Source organism: Bombina bombina, chromosome 4 (genome assembly GCF_027579735.1).
Source record: "Bombina bombina isolate aBomBom1 chromosome 4, aBomBom1.pri, whole genome shotgun sequence".
Lineage (NCBI taxonomy): Eukaryota > Metazoa > Chordata > Amphibia > Anura > Bombinatoridae > Bombina > Bombina bombina.
Window position 1 is genome coordinate 1,130,125,220 of NC_069502.1, and position 19,757 is coordinate 1,130,144,976.

At 37.8% G+C, this 19,757-nt stretch overlaps 1 protein-coding gene across 3 annotated transcripts in view; it reads right to left on the reverse strand.

Annotated features, from left to right (window-relative positions):
* Window positions 1–19,757, reverse strand: part of ESRRG (estrogen related receptor gamma) — a 263,696-nt gene that overhangs the window by 230,532 nt on the left and 13,407 nt on the right. Inside the window, exon 2 of one of the 3 annotated variants that reach the window (XM_053712499.1) lies at window positions 8,275–8,404. The exons of the other annotated variants lie outside the window; for them this stretch is intronic. Within the exon in view, the coding sequence (XP_053568474.1) occupies window positions 8,275–8,318 (44 nt within the window). The 5' untranslated portion in view covers window positions 8,319–8,404. The remainder of the gene's footprint in view (window positions 1–8,274; window positions 8,405–19,757) is intronic. 3 annotated transcript variants of the gene reach the window in all.

Below are 19,757 nucleotides of genomic sequence, written 5' to 3' on the forward strand. Positions count from 1 at the left end.
TGTGATCACTGATAGAATAATAATATCTAACTCACATGTGAGATGCTGCCAGTGGTTTCCACCAGTGGCGGTTCTATGGGGTGCTATGCATCTCCTAACACGTGTGTAGCACCCTCATTGAGTTGTGAAGTGCAGCACTTTCTTGGGCAAGCAGCTTCATATATTATGTTTACCACTTTGTTAGCCCCCCCCCCCCCAAATTGAAAGCTCCAGAACGGCCACTGGTTTCCATACATATTCTGAATGCCAGTGATTTCTTACATATGTTCATTTCAAATACCAATTTTGTTCTCATTCTACGTCTAGGATGTCAGTGAGGCTTATAACTGATTCTACTCCTTTTGGCAGCCAAATGGCTCAACATATTTAGCCTCTTCATACTTGAAATGAGTGGATTTGCTTCAAAAATACTTTGTTCACCCCATACAGTAATTTAAGGGGCCTAACTTGATCGCTGTAAGAACAGGGAACAGTTTCCAGCTGTTGTTTGGTGTACAGATTATTACATTACTACAAATCCGTAGCTGGTTAGGAGCTCAACGGTAATTTTATTACAAGACAGGAGGCTTCATGTTTTGCAGTATTTGTCTCCTGTCTTTTATTAAATCTATATTATTTTGCCACAAACTGTAAGACAATCCTAATTGCATCTTGTCAGAACACTTATACAGACATTAAATATATAGCAGAATTTATCACCATAAGTGTTCACTACCATCTAAGCTTAATAAGATATTTTAGTAAGCTTTGTATTTACTTAAAACATTGTCAATGTGCATGTTTAAAGGGCCTCATAAATATAAATAACATAAATTATGCTTACCTGATAATTTTCTTTTCTTTAGATGGAAAGAGTCCACAGCTGCATTCATTACTTTTGGGAAATAAGAACCTGGCCACCAGGAGGAGGCAAAGACACCCCAGCCAAAGGCTTAAATAATCCTCCCACTCCCCTCATCCCCAAGTCATTCTGCCGAGGAAAGAGGAACAGTAGAAGAAATATCAGGGTGAAAAAGGTGCCAGAAGAAGAAATATAGACCCCCCACATAAACAATACGGGTGGGGAGCTGTGGACTCTTTTCATCTGAAGAAAATAAAATTATCAAGTAAGCATAATTTATGTTTTTCTTCATAAATGGAAAGAGTCCACAGCTGCATTCATTACTTTTGGGAAAACAATACCCAAGCTACAGAGGACACGGAATGTTAAGACGGGAGGGTACAAGAGGCGGCCCATTCTGAGGGCACCAGGCCTGAAACCACTACCCAACAATACCCCGCTTCGTCCGAAGCTGAGAACCTAGAAAGGAAAAGGCCCCAAGGACACTGACCCGCAGATAGTCCCGAACTCTAGCTAGAGATCGCAAAATCAGACTCAACTGAGCCAACAGGCCTCCAGGAGACACCGTTGCCCAGTCGTCGGCCCCCAGCCACACACCCCTTACTAACGAAGGGAACATCAGCCAAAAACTCCCAAAAGGACCGGGCAAGAAAAAAACAAAGGAACCCAAAAGGACACCACAAAATTCCATAAAGGAAAAACCCCCAGAACGAGACCAGCTCACAAAGACCCAATGGGTCCTTGACAAACAAGGGTAGGCAACGCCCAGACCAACAGAAATACAAGGTCTAGGACCGGGCATCTGAACAGCGAGTTCTACTCTCAACATTGTGTGAAGCACCAAAAACGATAACTGAAGACGTATTCCTCAAGTCGTCAGCACTCAGAATACTGAAGTATTCAACAAAAATATGTGTAACAGACCCAGACGAGGAAAACACCAGAGTCAAAAACACATAACCGTCAACAGGATGACACAGAGAGAGAATACTTACTAAGAAGTAAAATGCAGCTAACAAGAGATCAGATTGCAAAAACTCCAAGACAGAGGGCACCCTCTAGGCAATCCAAGCCACCAGACCGACACATAGGTCTAAAAAAGGGGAGAGTCACAGAACCTCAATGAGGCCCACAACACCCCGAATGAAACAACAAATCTCAGAACCTATACCCAGCCAGGCCAGCCAAAGAGTCAGCAGGTCTGAAAACAGGGGAACCGAAAAGCCCCAACACCCGCTCACAAAAATGGCTTCGGCCATTCCAACAGAGCTCGGAGACCCACCTGAAACTTCTTAAAGACAGTCGACAAGGCCGAAGATCCAGAAGAATATAGCAAAAGGCCCATCTCGACGCGGAGCCAGCAAGACTCCAGATAGAACAGAACTACCCAGAGAGCATGCCTCTCTCCAAAATAGGTTAAGCCCTCTGTTCCATCCCCTGAATCTAGGAGAAGTCCTAAAACAAGGCCACCTCCGTAGGAGAACAAGTCCCCCGTTAAGAAAAAAGGGGCCATTAAAGACAGAGCACCTGCCCACGGAACACAAGGCTACAGGCTTAACAGGAGAGCATCTCCAACACAAAGGAACTTGGAAGGAATCCTCTTAGACTTAGCACACAGACAGGGTGCAATAGCTGCAGAGGGTACCCTGTAAACCCTTCGACTGCAGAACCGCAAAGCCATCAGGTTACATCAGCAAACCACCCAAGGGAAACCGTTCATTATGCGTAGGCAAGCCCAATGAGCAGCGGCACCCAGGAAAACTGGCCAAACGTGACGAGATCCGCTAGCCAGACCAAAGGTCATAGCCCAAGATCCCTGGAACAGGAGAACCCCGAAACCCGCCCTAGGTCCTGAAAAGACCGGTAACAACCCGCAACGGGATCCACTAGGGAAATGCTGAGCAAAAACCTCAGCAACCGGAAGAACCAGGGCGATGACGGGTCCGAGCCACAACTTGTTTAAAACAAACAATATCCCAGAAACTCAAACCCCCGTCTGATTAAAAAAAATAAAACAGACCCACAGGGTGATATCATTGCAATATCCAGAAGAACCCGGGGAACGAGAACACCTTGCAAGTCCCGATCCAAGGAAGAGACCACCCCATGCCAAAGTCCAACTCTCCAAAGGAGCTAAGGCATCTCGAACCAAGACACTAGAGCCCATAGGCGTTCGAACTGCCACAAGATGTCCAGGCAAAGGAACACCTCCAGGACAATGTCACTCGAGCAAGGCTAGTCTCCACACCACCACCATACAAGACAGAGGAGCTGAAACAAGGATGCGAAACATCCCCAGATCTGGAAAAAACCCTAAGCAGAGCCCAAAGGAAACTCTTCCGAAGGGAAAACCAGGTCCCCAAAGGAGACCCTACCCACATGAAGGAACGGACAAATCCAAAGAGTCTCAAGAAGAGAGCAACCATCTCCCGAAGGAAATTCCAGGGCCCCATAAGGAGACCTAACCCACATGGAGAAACGGACAAGTCCAAGGGTCTCACTGATAAGAGAACCACGGAAGGAACCAGTCCAAAAGGACAATTCCTAGAGCCTCGGAAAGGCCAAACCGCCCTAAACCAGCTGTAAGGAGGCGCTAAAGCCCAATCCTCCCCAGTGAAGAATAATACTCTAGGTCCCAAGAGAATTGGAACCAAAAGGAGTGACGCAGTGGAACGCCGCTGACCCAGTCAACCAGCTTGAGGGCTACATAAGGACTGAAACAATCCTTCCAGCCCCACGGACCCACGAGTCCTCATTAGAATGCGTAGCTGAAACTTGTAAAATAAAACAACAAACACAAATCGTAACGTGAGCACTCGGCGCCTCAACCGGACCAGACAGACAGAACAGGCGCCACGTGGCTGAACAAGCCACGAGACAGAAGAGCTGAACCCAAGCAGGACCAGCCTGCAGACAGGGCCATAACTGCCAAGCTGCCTAAATCCTCCCTCAGAGGGGAAGGGAATAACAGACAAAACATTGGACTAACATGTCCTTAACAAACTGCCGCAGAAGTAAACAGTGAGAATCGATCTCAGAGAAAGTTCCCAAAGGAAACATATAATCAAAAATAAAAGTCATCCTAACCGGATGAACGAAAATATAAGGCAATCAGTAGGTAAAAGCCCAAGAAGAAACAGGCATACCCACAGGACCAGCCAAACGAAACCCTGATCTTCCAACCAAAAATTGTGAAGGATCTCACAAAACCGACAATCAGATTTCATCATCCCCTCATGTCTAATGAGGTGAGCCATTCAAAGTACAATACTGCGGATTCCCGTATCCATTAAGGATAGGATCCTCTAATAACTAAAAAACGTGTCTGTAAACGCGAAGGTGCGCTTTTCTGTAACGAAAGGCACAACACTCAGGGACAGCTACACCAACAGGGAACTGTATAGGCCCACCCAAGGCCGCGAGACCCGGTACAATCGGGCACAAGCACAAACGCAAATAAACGTCCGGGCTTTGCAGACGCATAATCGCCAAAAATATGTGAAAGCGAAAATGAGCTGCAACCTCCAGGGGGAACAAGCCGCCCTGCAAGGAGCGATAAACAATCTGGGTTACCCGCATGTGCAGTAGTAGGGAGCGGTAGGGAACTTGCCTCTCAGAGGAAAGAATACGGCACATCGAACATAACTGATTGACCTGTGTCAACAGGGCCACTTCACATTCTTCACAAGACGAAGAGTCTGAATCTGAAACTTGAGCAGTCTTAGCATCAGAATCCTCCATAGCTAGATAGAGAATATATAATATGGACTACAGAAAAATCTAACGGCACCTGATACCCACAATGGCTGGGGCACTCACCACCTCCTAGAACCAGACACTAGCAGACCCAAATTTTTCAGTCGCCACACTGTCAGGAATGCGGAAATGGAATACCAGAACGGAAATACGTCCAGTCACAAGGTGAACCGTACTGTCCAAAAAAAGCGCATCCAACCATAAGGTCGCATCGCTTCCAAAGGCCTTTATGTTCTAGCCAAGAGCCCAGTTAACACTACACATAAGCAGATTGAATCACATAACAAACATGATTAAACAACCCCCTGTTCAATAATCCCCCTCGGGAGATATTAACCCTCAATTCCAAGATACCAAAGGAGTCTCACTGAGCCACTTTATATATAATTAATAAGTCCCATAAAATAGCACTTTACAGGAAACACATAAGTACATTCTGATGAAGTAAAATGAAACGATCTTACCGGAATCTACGCCGTGGAACAGGAACACAGCCCTTCAAGTGTGACGAATAGTAGCAGCGCCTCCGCCATGGACTTGAGAGAAGAAAGCAGACAGTGAAGCGAAGTCTGACAACGCCGATTGCTTGTGGAGCTGTTAATATGAGTCGGGATGGTTTTGCAGACAGACTCTCCCTGCATCTCCGGACTCTAACTTTCATCCAGGCCCTCACTGAGAGACTGATAGGATTAGTTAAAACTTCGTCCCATGTCTAAGAGTACTACCCTCCATAAGAGACAAAACAAACTTCTGACACTACTCTGCCAACCTCCTGGGACGAAAGGTAAAGAATGACTGGGGGATGAGGGGAGTGGGAGGAGTATTTAAACCTTTGGCTGGGGTGTCTTTGCCTCCTCCTGGTGGCCAGGTTCTTATTTCCCAAAAGTAATTAATGCAGCTGTGGACTCTTTCCATTTATGAAGAAAATATATATGTGTGTATGTATATATATATATATATATATATATATATATATATATAAAACATTTGTCAGCAATTAAATACTTCAGTTAAAAAGATCTGCATACCAAATACATGTTTTAGAATCATTTAAATGGTTATTTTGTTAACAAAGTTTTCAATATTTTTCAGACCCTGAATGAACCCTTTTAAAAGCCATTTATCTGACGTCAATTAGGGGAGCTACTACATTGATCAAATAATTAATGTTTAGAATTCCTTATATTAAAATTTAAAATTGTTTCATGTAGCCCTGCTCTGTGGTCTTTGCAGCACACCTGTGCGTAGGAAAGCAAACTGCATACAGCTGTAGGTACCAGGGATGCACATTCTGCAATAATTTTTACACATTCTGTGGTAGTGTTTGTGGCATTTGAAGACAGGATAGGTCTACTCTTTATCCCTGATATGTTCAAAAGCTGTCTCGGAACCTAATTTGCATAACCTTACCCAGAGTCCTCTGTTCCAGTGAAAAATACTTTTTTTGTCAAAGCGTATGCAGACGACCTATACAATGATCTATTAAGTGTTTGGTAACAATATATGCATGTTTGCCGCAATGGCTGTCTGATGATAATGGTCATGAAGTTAAGCGCTAAGGTAAAACCGTTTTCCCTTATGAGTCATTACCATTTGGATACAGTATGTGTGAAGATATGCAGTGTAGAAGGTTGTTCTTTGTACTAATATAAAATCTCAAAGAGGTCGACAATTTCACAGGCCCCAGACCACAGAATCCATTTAGGCAGTCATGTGACTAGTCTCCTCTGTATCCGGCTGGGATATTACATTTACAAAACATAAGTCTATGAGTAATAAGTAAAAGCAGCCATAAAGTGGCTAGTGAAATGTCTCTGTAGCTGATGCTAAGGTCTGGCAGACATCTAATATAGGACATCAATCAGGTATTCTATCGTTAAAACAAAATAATAACTACAACAATCTTATGATATGATTTTCAAATGCACAGATCCTATTATATTCCTTTTGCTATATTCATTTTCATAGAGAAAATGCTATTCAAATAAAATATTTTTTATAATTAAGTTAACATAAAAAAATAAAGTAAATTATAAAGAGCATGCAATTTTAAACAACTTTCTAATTTACTTCTATTATTAAAAAAATCTTCATTCTCTTGGTATCTTTTGTTAAAAAAGCAGGAGTATATGCCCTTTAAACAGACACATATGCATACTTCAGGGCTGTTTTGAAATTGAAGCATCTTATACAATCCAACAGTCCAACAGCTGCCTTGCATTTTGCATTTTTAAATAAATGTTTTCCATTAAAGGGACACTGAACCCAAATTTTTTCTTTTGTGATTCAGATAGAGCATGCAATTTTAAGCAACTTTCTAATTGACTCCTATTATCAATTTTTCTTCGTTCTCTTGCTATCTTTATTTGACAAAGAAGGCATCTAAGCTTTTTTTGGGTTCAGAACACTGGAGAGCATGTTTTTTTATTGGTGGATTAATTTATCCACCAATCAGCAAGTACAAACCAGGTTGTTCACCAAATCTTGCATTTCAAATAAAGATATAAAGAGAATAAAGATAATATAGTAAATTAGAAAGTTGCTTAAAATTTCATGTTCTATCTGAATTCCAAAATAAATTTTTTGGGTTCAGTGTCCCTTTAAAGGCAAAATTGTTCAAATCACACACAAAAAATCAGGATTACATTTTTCAAATAAATTCCTTAAAAAAACTGCAAGCATGAAAATTTAGTATAATATCTCTTTAAGAAATATTCCATGTAAAACTGTAAATATTGTTAATATATGTACAGTATAATAAAGGAACATACAGAAAAATCATAAAAATATGCAGATTATATAAAAAAAAACTAAAAATGTATATATCATTTTCCAATTAAAAGTTACAGTATTGGTATGAATGAAATTACCGTAAAAAAGGAAACACCTCTATTTATGAATTGTATAAGACGCATGTTCTTATGCCTGTTACTGACCTAAAGGTTCATCTAATTTGTCCATAATCCTATTAAAGTGTAGATTTAAATAAAACAGAAAATAACTGTATGCATGTCATAGGCATTCATTACTTTTCCTTTCCTTGGTTCTGCGTAGCAGTGCTTATGTAAATGACTTCTGAAACAAGTACTAAAAACATATTTTTACCTCCACAGAAATGTTTTAAATCTAAACATTGCAATTTATACCAACAAAAACATTTTTAAAAAGTGCAAATATTTAAGATGGAAGGTTAAAGGGAGACTAAACCCAATTTTTTTTCTTTCAGGATTCAGATAGAGGCTGCAATTTTAAGCAACTTTCTAAATTACTCCTATTATCAATTTTCTTCATTCTCTTGCTATCTTTTTTTTAAAAAGCAGGAATGTAAAGCTTAGGAGCCAGCCCATTTTCGGTTCAGAATCAGAACCTCGGCTACGCTTGCATATTGGTGGCTAAATGTAGCCACCAATAATCAAGCGCTATCCAGGGTGTTGAACCTAAAATGGGCTGGCTCCTAAGCTTTACATTCCTGCTTTTTACATAAAGATAGCAAATTATAAAGTTGCTTAAAATGACATGCTCTATCTGACCCCTGAAAGAAAACAATTGGATTTAGTATCCCTTTAATGATTATGTGTTTATTTTCTATACAAAATGAGAAAACATATGTAAATTATTATCTATGTATGTATGCTCTGTTGCATAAGTTGCATAAATAAGTATAAAAAAAATCTTACTTTATCCACTGTTGAGATAAATTGGGCAAATCTCTGGAACTCATCTTGTTTTAAAATTAGGAATCCAACGAAATGGTCTTATTTATTATCCTATATTCTCCTTCAATAATTGATCTTTAAATTCTGAAAACTAAGAAAGAGAAGATTCATTCTGTGCTTAATATGTTTATCTTTGCCATTATACATCCCTTAGCCACTTTTCTGCTGGAGGTGTTAGCGCTAAATTAAGATGCTTTGTGGTCCAGCAGGAAAGGGGTTAAGGCAGCATACATACATGAATAATAACAAACCACATCATCACATATATACAAATTTCAGGACTCATACAAACAGTTGTTATATCCTTTAAATAACAATGTTTTATTAATGAACATCGATAGGCTGTGACCAATAGATCTCTGAACTATGACTATAGAAGACTGCTAAGCAATACCCCTGTCCCCACAGCCGTAATTAAATATAGGAAAAGTTCTGATTTTCTTTCTAATATTTTTTTCAAACATATACAAAATAATGGGCATAATACAAAAAAAATGTTTTACAAAAGTAAATCCTGATTTCGCACAACAGCAATCAACAATTGGTGTTTCACACTGTATTTTCATTTAGTTTGGAACTTAGATCATTTTTATAAACTTCACAAAAAAGTCTGAAACTTCTAAATGAACACTAATTGCCCACAGTTGTCATTTTATAGTTTACAACAAAGTACAAAACTCTTTTAAAGGTGAAATAAAAAGTATAATCAGACACATTTATTTTAATTTAATTTCTGAAGCGTAGAATGTAGTAAAATTCTTCTAAAAATAATAGATTTTTTTGCAGATTTTTTTGCAGTATGCGGTCATGCACCCATATATTATTTAAAACCAAGCTTTAGGGAGTTTTCCTTTGTTAGATTTAAAGCAATGCTCAGGGCAAGATTTATCAATTTGCGAGTGGACAGGATTCCCATGTTGTGATCCTGTCCGCACCTTATAGGAAATTGTGGGGCGAATATTTTCCCCATATTTATCAATGCACAAGGAACTACTCGTGGAATACTGTCCCCTACCCTCATGCAACCAATTGCACGAGAGTAGGGCTTGTCAATCACCCCAGTTGAATGAATCCAGAGGATTTTCATCCGTCAGCTCTAGTTTGGCGGAGAGGGTTTTTGAAACAGCGGTTTAAACCGCTGCTTCATAAATATCAGTTGCAAGCTCAAATGAGAGAGCCTGCAACCGATCGGGGCATTTGTCTCGTTAAAAATATCTCCCTCAGTGCTTTTTAAAATCACATAGAAAAGTAGAAAAAAAAATCTTAAAATCTTACATTTTAGTATACAGATTTAATTCAATAACATACTGCAAAGTATTTATTTTGCAACTGTATTACTGAAATAACATGACTATAACAAACTATTATCAAATGCCAAATATTTTCATATATTTGAATGTCATTTTTAAATGGACATAGAAGACATGCATAATCTTTAAAGGGATTTTATACTGAAAAAAAAATGTCCTAATTTGCATGTCATTATTGCTCGAATGGCCTTGCTCAAAATGTGTTTTTAACGCAGATGTAATTGGCAGACACATGACTATGCTTTTTCTGATTGGCTTATCATCTGTGTCCTCTTTAGGGGATATGTGCAAGGAGTACTTTAGCTATGTATATAAACTATAATATAATATAATATGTATATATATATATATATATATATATATTTGTAGTAATAACACAATATATAATTGCCCACACATTTGCATATGATTTGGCCCCTGTACTCTGCATTCTTTCTATAACTATGGCTATTACTAGATAGTGTGTTTCGGTTCTTGAATTACATAACCCAAAATGATCCTATCAGAACAGTAAGCAGAATAACTCCTTTACACAATACATAAAGGAAGAAAAAACTTTTAACCATTTACCTAATGTATATTTTGCCAATTAGAATTTAAAATTATGTAGCTTTGTTAATCATCTTAAGGCTACTGCTGGCATCATGATCTATTTATAGTACTGTTATCTATTATTTGTTTATTTCTCCATACTGTAAACATGCTAATAAATTCATCAGTCTATAGTTTTAAATCAACCCATAGATGTTATCTGCAAAGGCTTTTCATCAATGCTTGTATGTTATCAGTAAATATATGGCAAACAAAAAATGTTTAACCCCTTGGTTGCCAGAAAATGTAATATGTTGTTGCCCCCTGGCAACAAGGGCTTGCTTCAGTACAAATTAAATAATTGGTTTGATTTAACCGCATCAGTTTGTTTACTTTGATCTCTGAGTCTGATATTTGCAAGCAGCAGTGGAAGGGTTAAGTATGTTGGTTGCAGCTGTACCTATCCATTTGCACAGAGAATTGAGCCCTATTTAGTAAACAAGGAATGTAAAGCAGCAGTGACTTCTGACTCCCTGTCCTTTGAAGAAGGGGCACGAGGGGGTGTGGCTTGTGTTTTTAGTATACACTCTGGCATTCTCCTAATCCTGTTTAATGTTGTTCACACCTGCTGTCAGCTAGCTGCCCACTGATGGGTTGCGGTTTGAGCTGCAATGGAGTGAATCAGAAAGCCCAGCAGCTCCTTTGGGATGTACAACACACAGCACCCACCCTATATCTAGGCCAGTGAGAACCATGGCTCAAATATTTACACCATACACAAGACCTTTTCTTTTATAGATCATGAAGGTATTGAAGTGGAAACCTTAAAACAGCAATAGAAAAACACTGGCACGTTTACTATTGCTGGATATGAGGTGACGTGATGGGAAAGATGTGCACAAAAAGTGACCTAAATAACAGCTGTTGTCCACCAAATTATTTGAATCACATTATATTGACTTTGAATTAACACAGTTTTATGTTTTAGCAAAAGTCACAATGTATACTAGTTTGTCAGTAATAGCCCATGGCTGCCATGTCCGTATGATCTGAGTGCAGCTTTAAAAACAAATCTAAAGAAAAACAATATACATGGGGCTAGAAAATATCACTATATTTTACTAGTCAGGGGAAAAAGATGCCAGTTAGGAAAAATAAAAAATACTAGTCCACTCAATATTAAATATAGAAATTTGCCTCGTGTCTTACTAGTTGGGGAGTAATGGAAATTTCCATTGGGTGCTTACTTTTCTTTCCCCTCTAAGCGCGCTTCAATACTATGGTAAATGCACCCAGCATATTGTTCTGAGAATTCTGCCCAGCACATGGGAGGTGCCGGGAGCAGTACTAAATTGTGTTTTAGATAGATGAACAGATAAACGATAGATAGATATAGAGAGATGATAGATATCGATAGTTAGAGATATATATATATATATATATAGATAGATAGATAGATAGAGAGACATAGAGATACACAGAAAGACAGACAGACACTCATACAGGCAAGCACATAGACAGTGGTACACATTCATGCACATACATGCATTCTCTTTTGTGCACAGACACAAACACACACACACACATATATATATATATATATATATATATATATGTGATGCATACAGACACAGACAGACAGACAGATAGATAAGATAGACAGACAGATAAGATACAGACAGATATAGATAGAGACAGGCAGATAGACTGATAGATAGAAAGATAGATAGATAGACAGACAGACAAGATAGATAGATAGATAAGATACAGATACATAAGATAGATATAGATAGATAGATAGATAGATAGATAGATAAGATAGACAGACTGATAAATAGATAGATAGATAGATAGATAGATAGATAGATAGATAGAGACAGGCAGATAGACAGACAGACAGACAGATAGATAGATAGATAGATAGATAGAGGCAGATAGACTGATAGATAGATAGATAGATAGATAGATAGATAGATAGACTAATAAATAGATAGAGATAAAAAGACATGCATTTATATAATTGCAATAATGTATAAATACTTCTTAAATGATGGTATTGGAGCCAGAGGTCTGGGGTTCAGCTGTAGATGTGAGGGAGAAAGCAATCAAGGCCGTTAAATGGTTTTGACACAGAGTGGGTGTTATTGGAGAGAATGGGTCCATAAATCTTGTCAAGGGGGCATTCACCCTGCCACTTTTTCACTAGCAGCACTCTTTTCTTTCAAAATAGATTTCAGAATTCAGTTCCACGTGAGCTCACATCCACCTACTGCTTGTGAAAGAAATATAGATGTATGCTGAGTAATCACCTCTGAACAACATACAGATGTCTGGGTACAGGAGCACAATAAAGTGCCTAAGCCTGTGCCCTATGGGAAATGTGCTACAATGTAATAGTTGCACATTACATACAGACAGATGCTTGGGACATACCCTTATAGGCAACAACTTTGCTATCACAAGCTTGTGACATTATCTAACTGAACATATAAATTAGCTCAAGAGTGTAAACAAAAGCAAGCAGATCTAGTTTAAAGGGACAGTTCACCCAAAAACTTTCTCCCCTTTAAATTATTCCCAATGATCCTTTTTACCTGCTAGAGTGTATTAAATTGGTTGCAAGTAGCTCCTTTACTCCTATTTCAGCATTTGAAATAGCTGATTTAGCTTGTGGTTTCCCAACCTATACTGAAAGTTTTGATACTGGCGTATACGCTATTGACAAGCCTAAGTAAACACAGCCAGCAGAAGAGATTACACCCTCAGTGGGGGCCATGATAGTTAAGTAATAAAATGATAATTTTCCATTGTTCTCTCTATGTATTGAGCTATGGTGTTCCAGACAAATATAAGATAAGGAAGCAAGTCTGTGTACATAAAAGTGATAACATAATGAGATCTGATATTACCTGAAGCTCAACCCATTGTAATAGGCTGTGGTTTCAAAGCACAAAACCAGCTACTTCAGATACACAAATAAACCCGAAAATGCAATTTCGCAAATATTTTATACTCTGCAGTTGGTATAACAAGTCATTTAAAATACATTTATGGAAAAACAATTTTACAGTGTACTGTCCCTTTAATAACTTATGGTAATGCTAAGTGATCTTACATTGGTTGAGGCATCTATATAAGAGTCAGCTTTAGTGTGTGGTTTCAAATGATCTGTGCCTATAAGAAGAAATGGTGTGTGGCTGCCAGGGCAAAGATTAAAAACATTTTTTTAAGTTAAAGAAAAGACGTATTTATGTGCGTGTCTGTGTATCTCTGCCTCTATGTATACATGTATGCGCGTGTGCATTACTGTATGTGTGTGTAATGTATGCTCGTGTGCATCACTGTATGTGTGTGTAATGTATGCGCGTGTGCATCACTGTATGTGTGTGTAATGTATGTGCGTGTGCATCACTGTATGTGTGTGTAATGTATGCGCGTGTGCATCACTGTATGTGTGTGTAATGTATGCGCGTGTGCATCACTGTATGTGTGTGTAATGTATGCATGTGTATATCATTGTATGTGTGTGTTTGTATGTGTGTGTAATGTATGCATGTGTATATCATTGTATGTGTGTGTAATGTATGCATGTGTATATCATTGTATGTGTGTGTAATGTATGCATGTGTATATCATTGTGTGTGTGTGTAATGTATGCATGTGTATATCATTGTATGTGTGTGCTTGTATGTGTGTAATGTATGCATGTGTATATCATTGTATGTGTGTGCTTGTATGTGTGTAATGTATGCATGTGTACATCATTGTATGTGTGTGTTTGTATGTGTGTGTAATGTATGCATGTGTATATCATTGTATGTGTGTGTAATGTATGCATGTGTATATCATTGTATGTGTGTGTTTGTATGTGTGTTTAATGTATGCATGTGTATATCATTGTATGTGTGTGTAATGTATGCATGTGTATATCATTGTATGTGTGTGTTTGTATATGTGTAATGTATGCATGTGTATATCATTTTATGTGTGTGTAATGTATGCATGTGTATATCATTGTATGTGTGTGTTTGTATGTGTGTGTAATGTATGCATGTGTATATCATTGTATGTGTGTGTTTGTATGTGTGTGTAATGTATGCATGTGTATATCATTGTATGTGTGTGTTTGTATGTGTGTGTAATGTATGCATGTGTATATCATTGTATGTGTGTGTTTGTATGTGTGTGTAATGTATGCATGTGTATATCATTGTATGTGTGTGTTTGAATGTTTTGTGTGTGTGTGTGTGTGTGTATATCATTGCATGTGTGTGTTTGTATGTGTGTGTAATGTATGCATGTGTATATCATTGTATGTGTGTGTTTGTATGTGTGTGTAATGTATGCATGTGTATATCATTGTATGTGTGTGTTTGAATGTTTTGTGTGTGTGTGTGTGTATATCATTGCATGTGTGTGTTTGTATGTGTGTGTAATGTATGCATGTGTATATCATTGTATGTGTGTGTTTGTATGTGTGTGTAATGTATGCATGTGTATATCATTGTATGTGTGTGTGTATGTAAAGTATGCATGTGTATATCATTGTATGTGTGTGTCTGTATGTGTGTATGTGTAATGTATGCATGTGTATATCATTGTATGTGTGTGTTTGTATGTTTGTGTGTGTGTGTGTGTGTGTGTGTAATGTATGCATGTGTATATCATTGTATGTGTGTGTAATGTATGCATGTGTATATCATTGTATGTGTGTGTTTGTATGTTTTTGTGTGTGTGTGTGTGTGTGTAATGTATGCATGTGTATATCACTGTATGTGTGTGTAATATATGCATGTGTATATCATTGTATGTGTGTGTGTTTGTATGTATGTGTGTAATGTATGCATGTGTATATCACTGTATGCGTGTTTGTATGTGTGTGTAATGTATGAATGTGTATATCATTATATGTGTGTGTAATGTATGCATGTGTATATCATTGTATGTGTGTGTTTGTATGTGTGTGTGTGTGTGTAATGTATGCATGTGTATATCATTGTATGTGTGTGTTTGTATGTGTGTGTAATGTATGCATGTGTATATCATTGTATGTGTGTGTTTGTTTGTGTGTGTAATGTATGCATGTGTATATCATTGTATGTGCGTGTTTGTATGTGTGTGTAATGTATGCATGTGTATATCATTGTATGTGTGTGTAATGTATGCATGTGTATATCATTGTATGTGTGTGTTTGTATGTGTGTGTGTGTGTGTGTAATGTATGCATGTGTATATCATTGTATGTGCGTGTTTGTATGTGTGTGTGTAATGTATGCATGTGTATATCATTGCATGTGTGTGCTTGTATGTGTGTAATGTATGCATGTGTATATCATTGTATGTGTGTGATGTATGCATGTGTATATCATTGTATGTGTGTGTAATGTATGCATGTGTATATAATTGTATGTGTGTGCTTGTATATGTGTAATGTATGCATGTGTATATCATTGTATGTGTGTGTTTGTATGTGTGTGTAATGTATGCATGTGTATATCATTGTATGTGTGTAATGTATGTAAAGTATGCATGTGTATATCATTGTATGTGTGTGTTTTTATGTGTGTGCAATGTATGCATATGTATATCATTGTATGTGTGTGCTAGTATGTGTGTGTAATGTATGCATGTGTATATCATTGTATGTGTGTGCTTGTATGTGTGTAATGTATGCATGTGTATATTATTGTATGTGTGTGTAATGTATGCATGTGAATATCATTCTATGTGTGTAATGTATGCATGTGTATATCATTGTATGTGTGTGTAATGTATGCATGTGTATATCATTGTATGTGTGTGTAATGTATGCATGTGTATATCATTGTATGTGTGTGTAATGTATGCATGTGTATATCATTGTATGTGTGTGTAATGTATGCATGTGTATATCACTGTATATGTGTGTAATGTATGCATGTGTATATCATTGTATGTGTGTGTAATGTATGCATGTGCATATCATTGTATGTGTGTGTTTGTATGTGTGTGTAATGTATGCATGTGTATATCACTGTATGTGTGTGTAATGTATGCATGTGTATATCATTGTATGTGTGTGTAATGTATGCATGTGTATATCATTGTAAGTGTGTGTAATGTATGCACGTGTATATCATTGTATGTGTGTGTTTGTATGTGTGTGTAATGTATGCATGTGTATATCATTGTATGTGTGTGTAATGTATGCATGTGTATATCATTGTATGTGTGTAATGTATGCATGTGTATATCATTGTATATGTGTGTAATTTATGCATGTGTATATCATTGTATGTGTGTGCTTGTATGTGTGTGTAATGTATGCATGTGTATATCACTGTATGTGTGTAATGTATGCATGTGTATATCATTGTATGTGTGTGTAATGTATGCATGTGTATATCACTGTATGTGTGTAATTTATGCATGTGTATATCATTGTATGTGTGTGCTTGTATGTGTGTGTAATGTATGCATGTGTATATCATTGTATGTGTGTAATGTATGCATGTGTATATCATTGTATGCGGGTGTTTGTATGTGTGTGTAATGTATGCATGTGTATATCATTGTATGTGTGTAATGTATGCATGTGTATATCATTGTATATGTGTGTAATGTATGCATGTGTATATCATTGTATGCGGGTGTTTGTATGTGTATATCATTGTATGTGAGTGTGTTTGTGTGTGTGTGTGTGTGTGTGTGTGTAATGTATGCATGTGTATATCATTGTATGTGTGTGCAAGAGAGAATGTGCTTGTCTCTGCCTCTGTGTGTGTATATATATATATATATGTGTGTGTGTGTGACTGTGTATGTGTAATAACAAGTGTGGGTCTTTTACTCTTTGTATGTGTGTGTATGTATGTGTGTAAGAAAGAAAGATAGTGTTTCTGTTTCTATGTATATGTGTGTGCATCATTATGTGTAAGTATGTATTTTTGTTTGTGTGTGTGAGTGTAAGAAAGAGTATGGGATTCATTTATCAAGCTGCGTATGCAGTTTTGGAGTGCCTTCGGTGCAGGTGAGCCTGCAGCCGATAATTAAGAAGCAACAGTAAACCTGTATGCCAGCTTTTAGCTGGTGGATTAAAATCCTCCGGACACGTTCGCTCAGGGTGCTTGACAGCCCCTGCTTGCGGGCCATTGGCCTAGCGTGAACAGGGGGCGGCATTGCACAAGCAGTCTCTTGAGCAATGTTAAATGCGATCAGCGTATTGTTGCCCGCTGGCTGCAAACCCAGGTGGACATGTTCGCAGAAGTGAACCTTGTCCGCCCAGCACTGTGCATCACTATCAGTGTTCTTGCCTGTATGAGTGTGTGTATGTACACATATGTGCACAACTGTCTGAGCTTGCCTGTATGAGTGTAGGTGCGCATATGTGTGCTACTGTATGTGTTCATTCCTGTATGAGTGTGTGCCGGCTTGCTTATTTGTTATGGTTAAACAAACTAATTTCTAGAACGTATAGAAATACACATTTGTGTACCATAAAGAGAGATCAAAACTATGGTCAGAATCTACGGACCAGAACACTACCGAAGGGTATTTTTACAATACAAAGTGTGTTTTAAAAGGTTCCGGTCAGACTTTTTTAACTCAGAGATCAGCACCTCTTACACACACCCAGGTGCCAATCGCAGATCATACTTAGCTGCTAACTAGTGAGTTTGCTTTCAGGCATGAGTTTGCATGAGTTTAGGTTATTTGCATTGGGCTGATCTCATAGTTAAGAAAGGCAAAAGGAACTGCACAGCACTAGTATACTATTGAACATTTTCACGGCATGTGCAATTTATTTCATTCCTTTCCAATAAAATGTTCATGTTGTAACATTAAATGTAAGTTACAAATAAGTGGCAGTGAATTAGTTAAAATAGACAAAAATCATTTATTCATTTAATTAAAAATAAAGAATGGAAAAATAATCAATCTGACAAGCAAGTACTGACTAAAATATATACATATGGAAATGTTTTAAAATCATAAGGTGCAATCAGGAGACCTAATTAAAAATATTCACTGCCACGTAGAATTTGCCCAGGTCGCACCAATAAAGGTTGATTAATCGCATTCCAAAGCAGATCTGAGTAAAACATTAAGAGACGTAATAACGAGTTGTGGACTTGGTCACGAATAGCTTGAACAGAACTGCAAAGGGAGAACTCAGCGGCACGCTCAAATCTCATACGACAACAAAGTTAAAAAGTTTGTAAAATCTGAATCTCAGTTTTCATTTGCAATACGGCGGTGGCCAATGCTTGATGACGCTGAACTGTAATCTGCTACCTTATTGTTTATTTATCTTTGCAAGTCAATCATCCATTTAATTATTCATGCTGCAAGGTTAGTGAAAATGTAATGCATAGTCAAAAATGCGTTCAGTTGTACTCCTTTCACTCTTTTATACACACACACACACACACACACCACACATGCACACTAATATATACATGCACACACAAGCACGCACACAAACTCCACACACATAAACACACACACCAACACATATATGCAAGCACAAACATAAACACACACATGAACACAGACACACAAACACATATATGCAAGACCAAACATAAACACACACATAAACACACACACACAAACACATATGCAAGCGGACACACCTCACACACACAAACACATATATGCAAGCACAAACATAAACACACACATAAACACACACACCAACACATATATGCAAGCACAAACATAAACACACACATAAACACAGACACACAAACACATATATGCAAGACCAAACATAAACACACACACAAACACATATGCAAGCGGACACACCTCACACACACAAACACATATATGCAAGCACAAACATAAACACACACATAAACACACACACCAACACATATATGCAAGCACAAACATAAACACACACATAAACACAGACACACAAACACATATATGCAAGCGGACACACCTCACACACATAAACACACACACCAACACATATATGCAAGCGCACAAACACACCACACACAAATACATAACCCATACACATAAACACACACACATGCATACACACGCCAGCACATATATACAAGCACACACACAAAACACACATAAACAAACACAAATATATACCCAACACACACACACACTACACATGTACACACCCCACACACATAAACACACATGTAGGCACACACATTACACAGATGCCTGACACACACATAATAACAAACACTCACACATAAACACACACCAACACATATGTCATTTCAATAAAGATAAAACTGTGCAAGATCATCACTTAGCAATGCTCTAGATTCTAACTGTATAGCATAGTATTTTTCTATCATATTTCATTACTGCAGTCATTTACATGTTGGGATAATTGAAAGGCTTACTGATTTGTTATTAATTAAATCCAACCTTATGTCTCTGCACCCTAAACCTATAGACTGTGAGCTCTCCGGAGCAGGGCCCTCTTCCTCCTGTACTAGATTTGTTTAGTTTTGTATTTTTAGCAAAAATGTTTTACCATTACACATGTACCATTAAGTATATATTTTAAAAATCTAGTAGTTTGCATGCTGTTGTGCAAAGGTACGGTCATAATATGTACTCCAATGTTATATGTCTTTCTCTCTG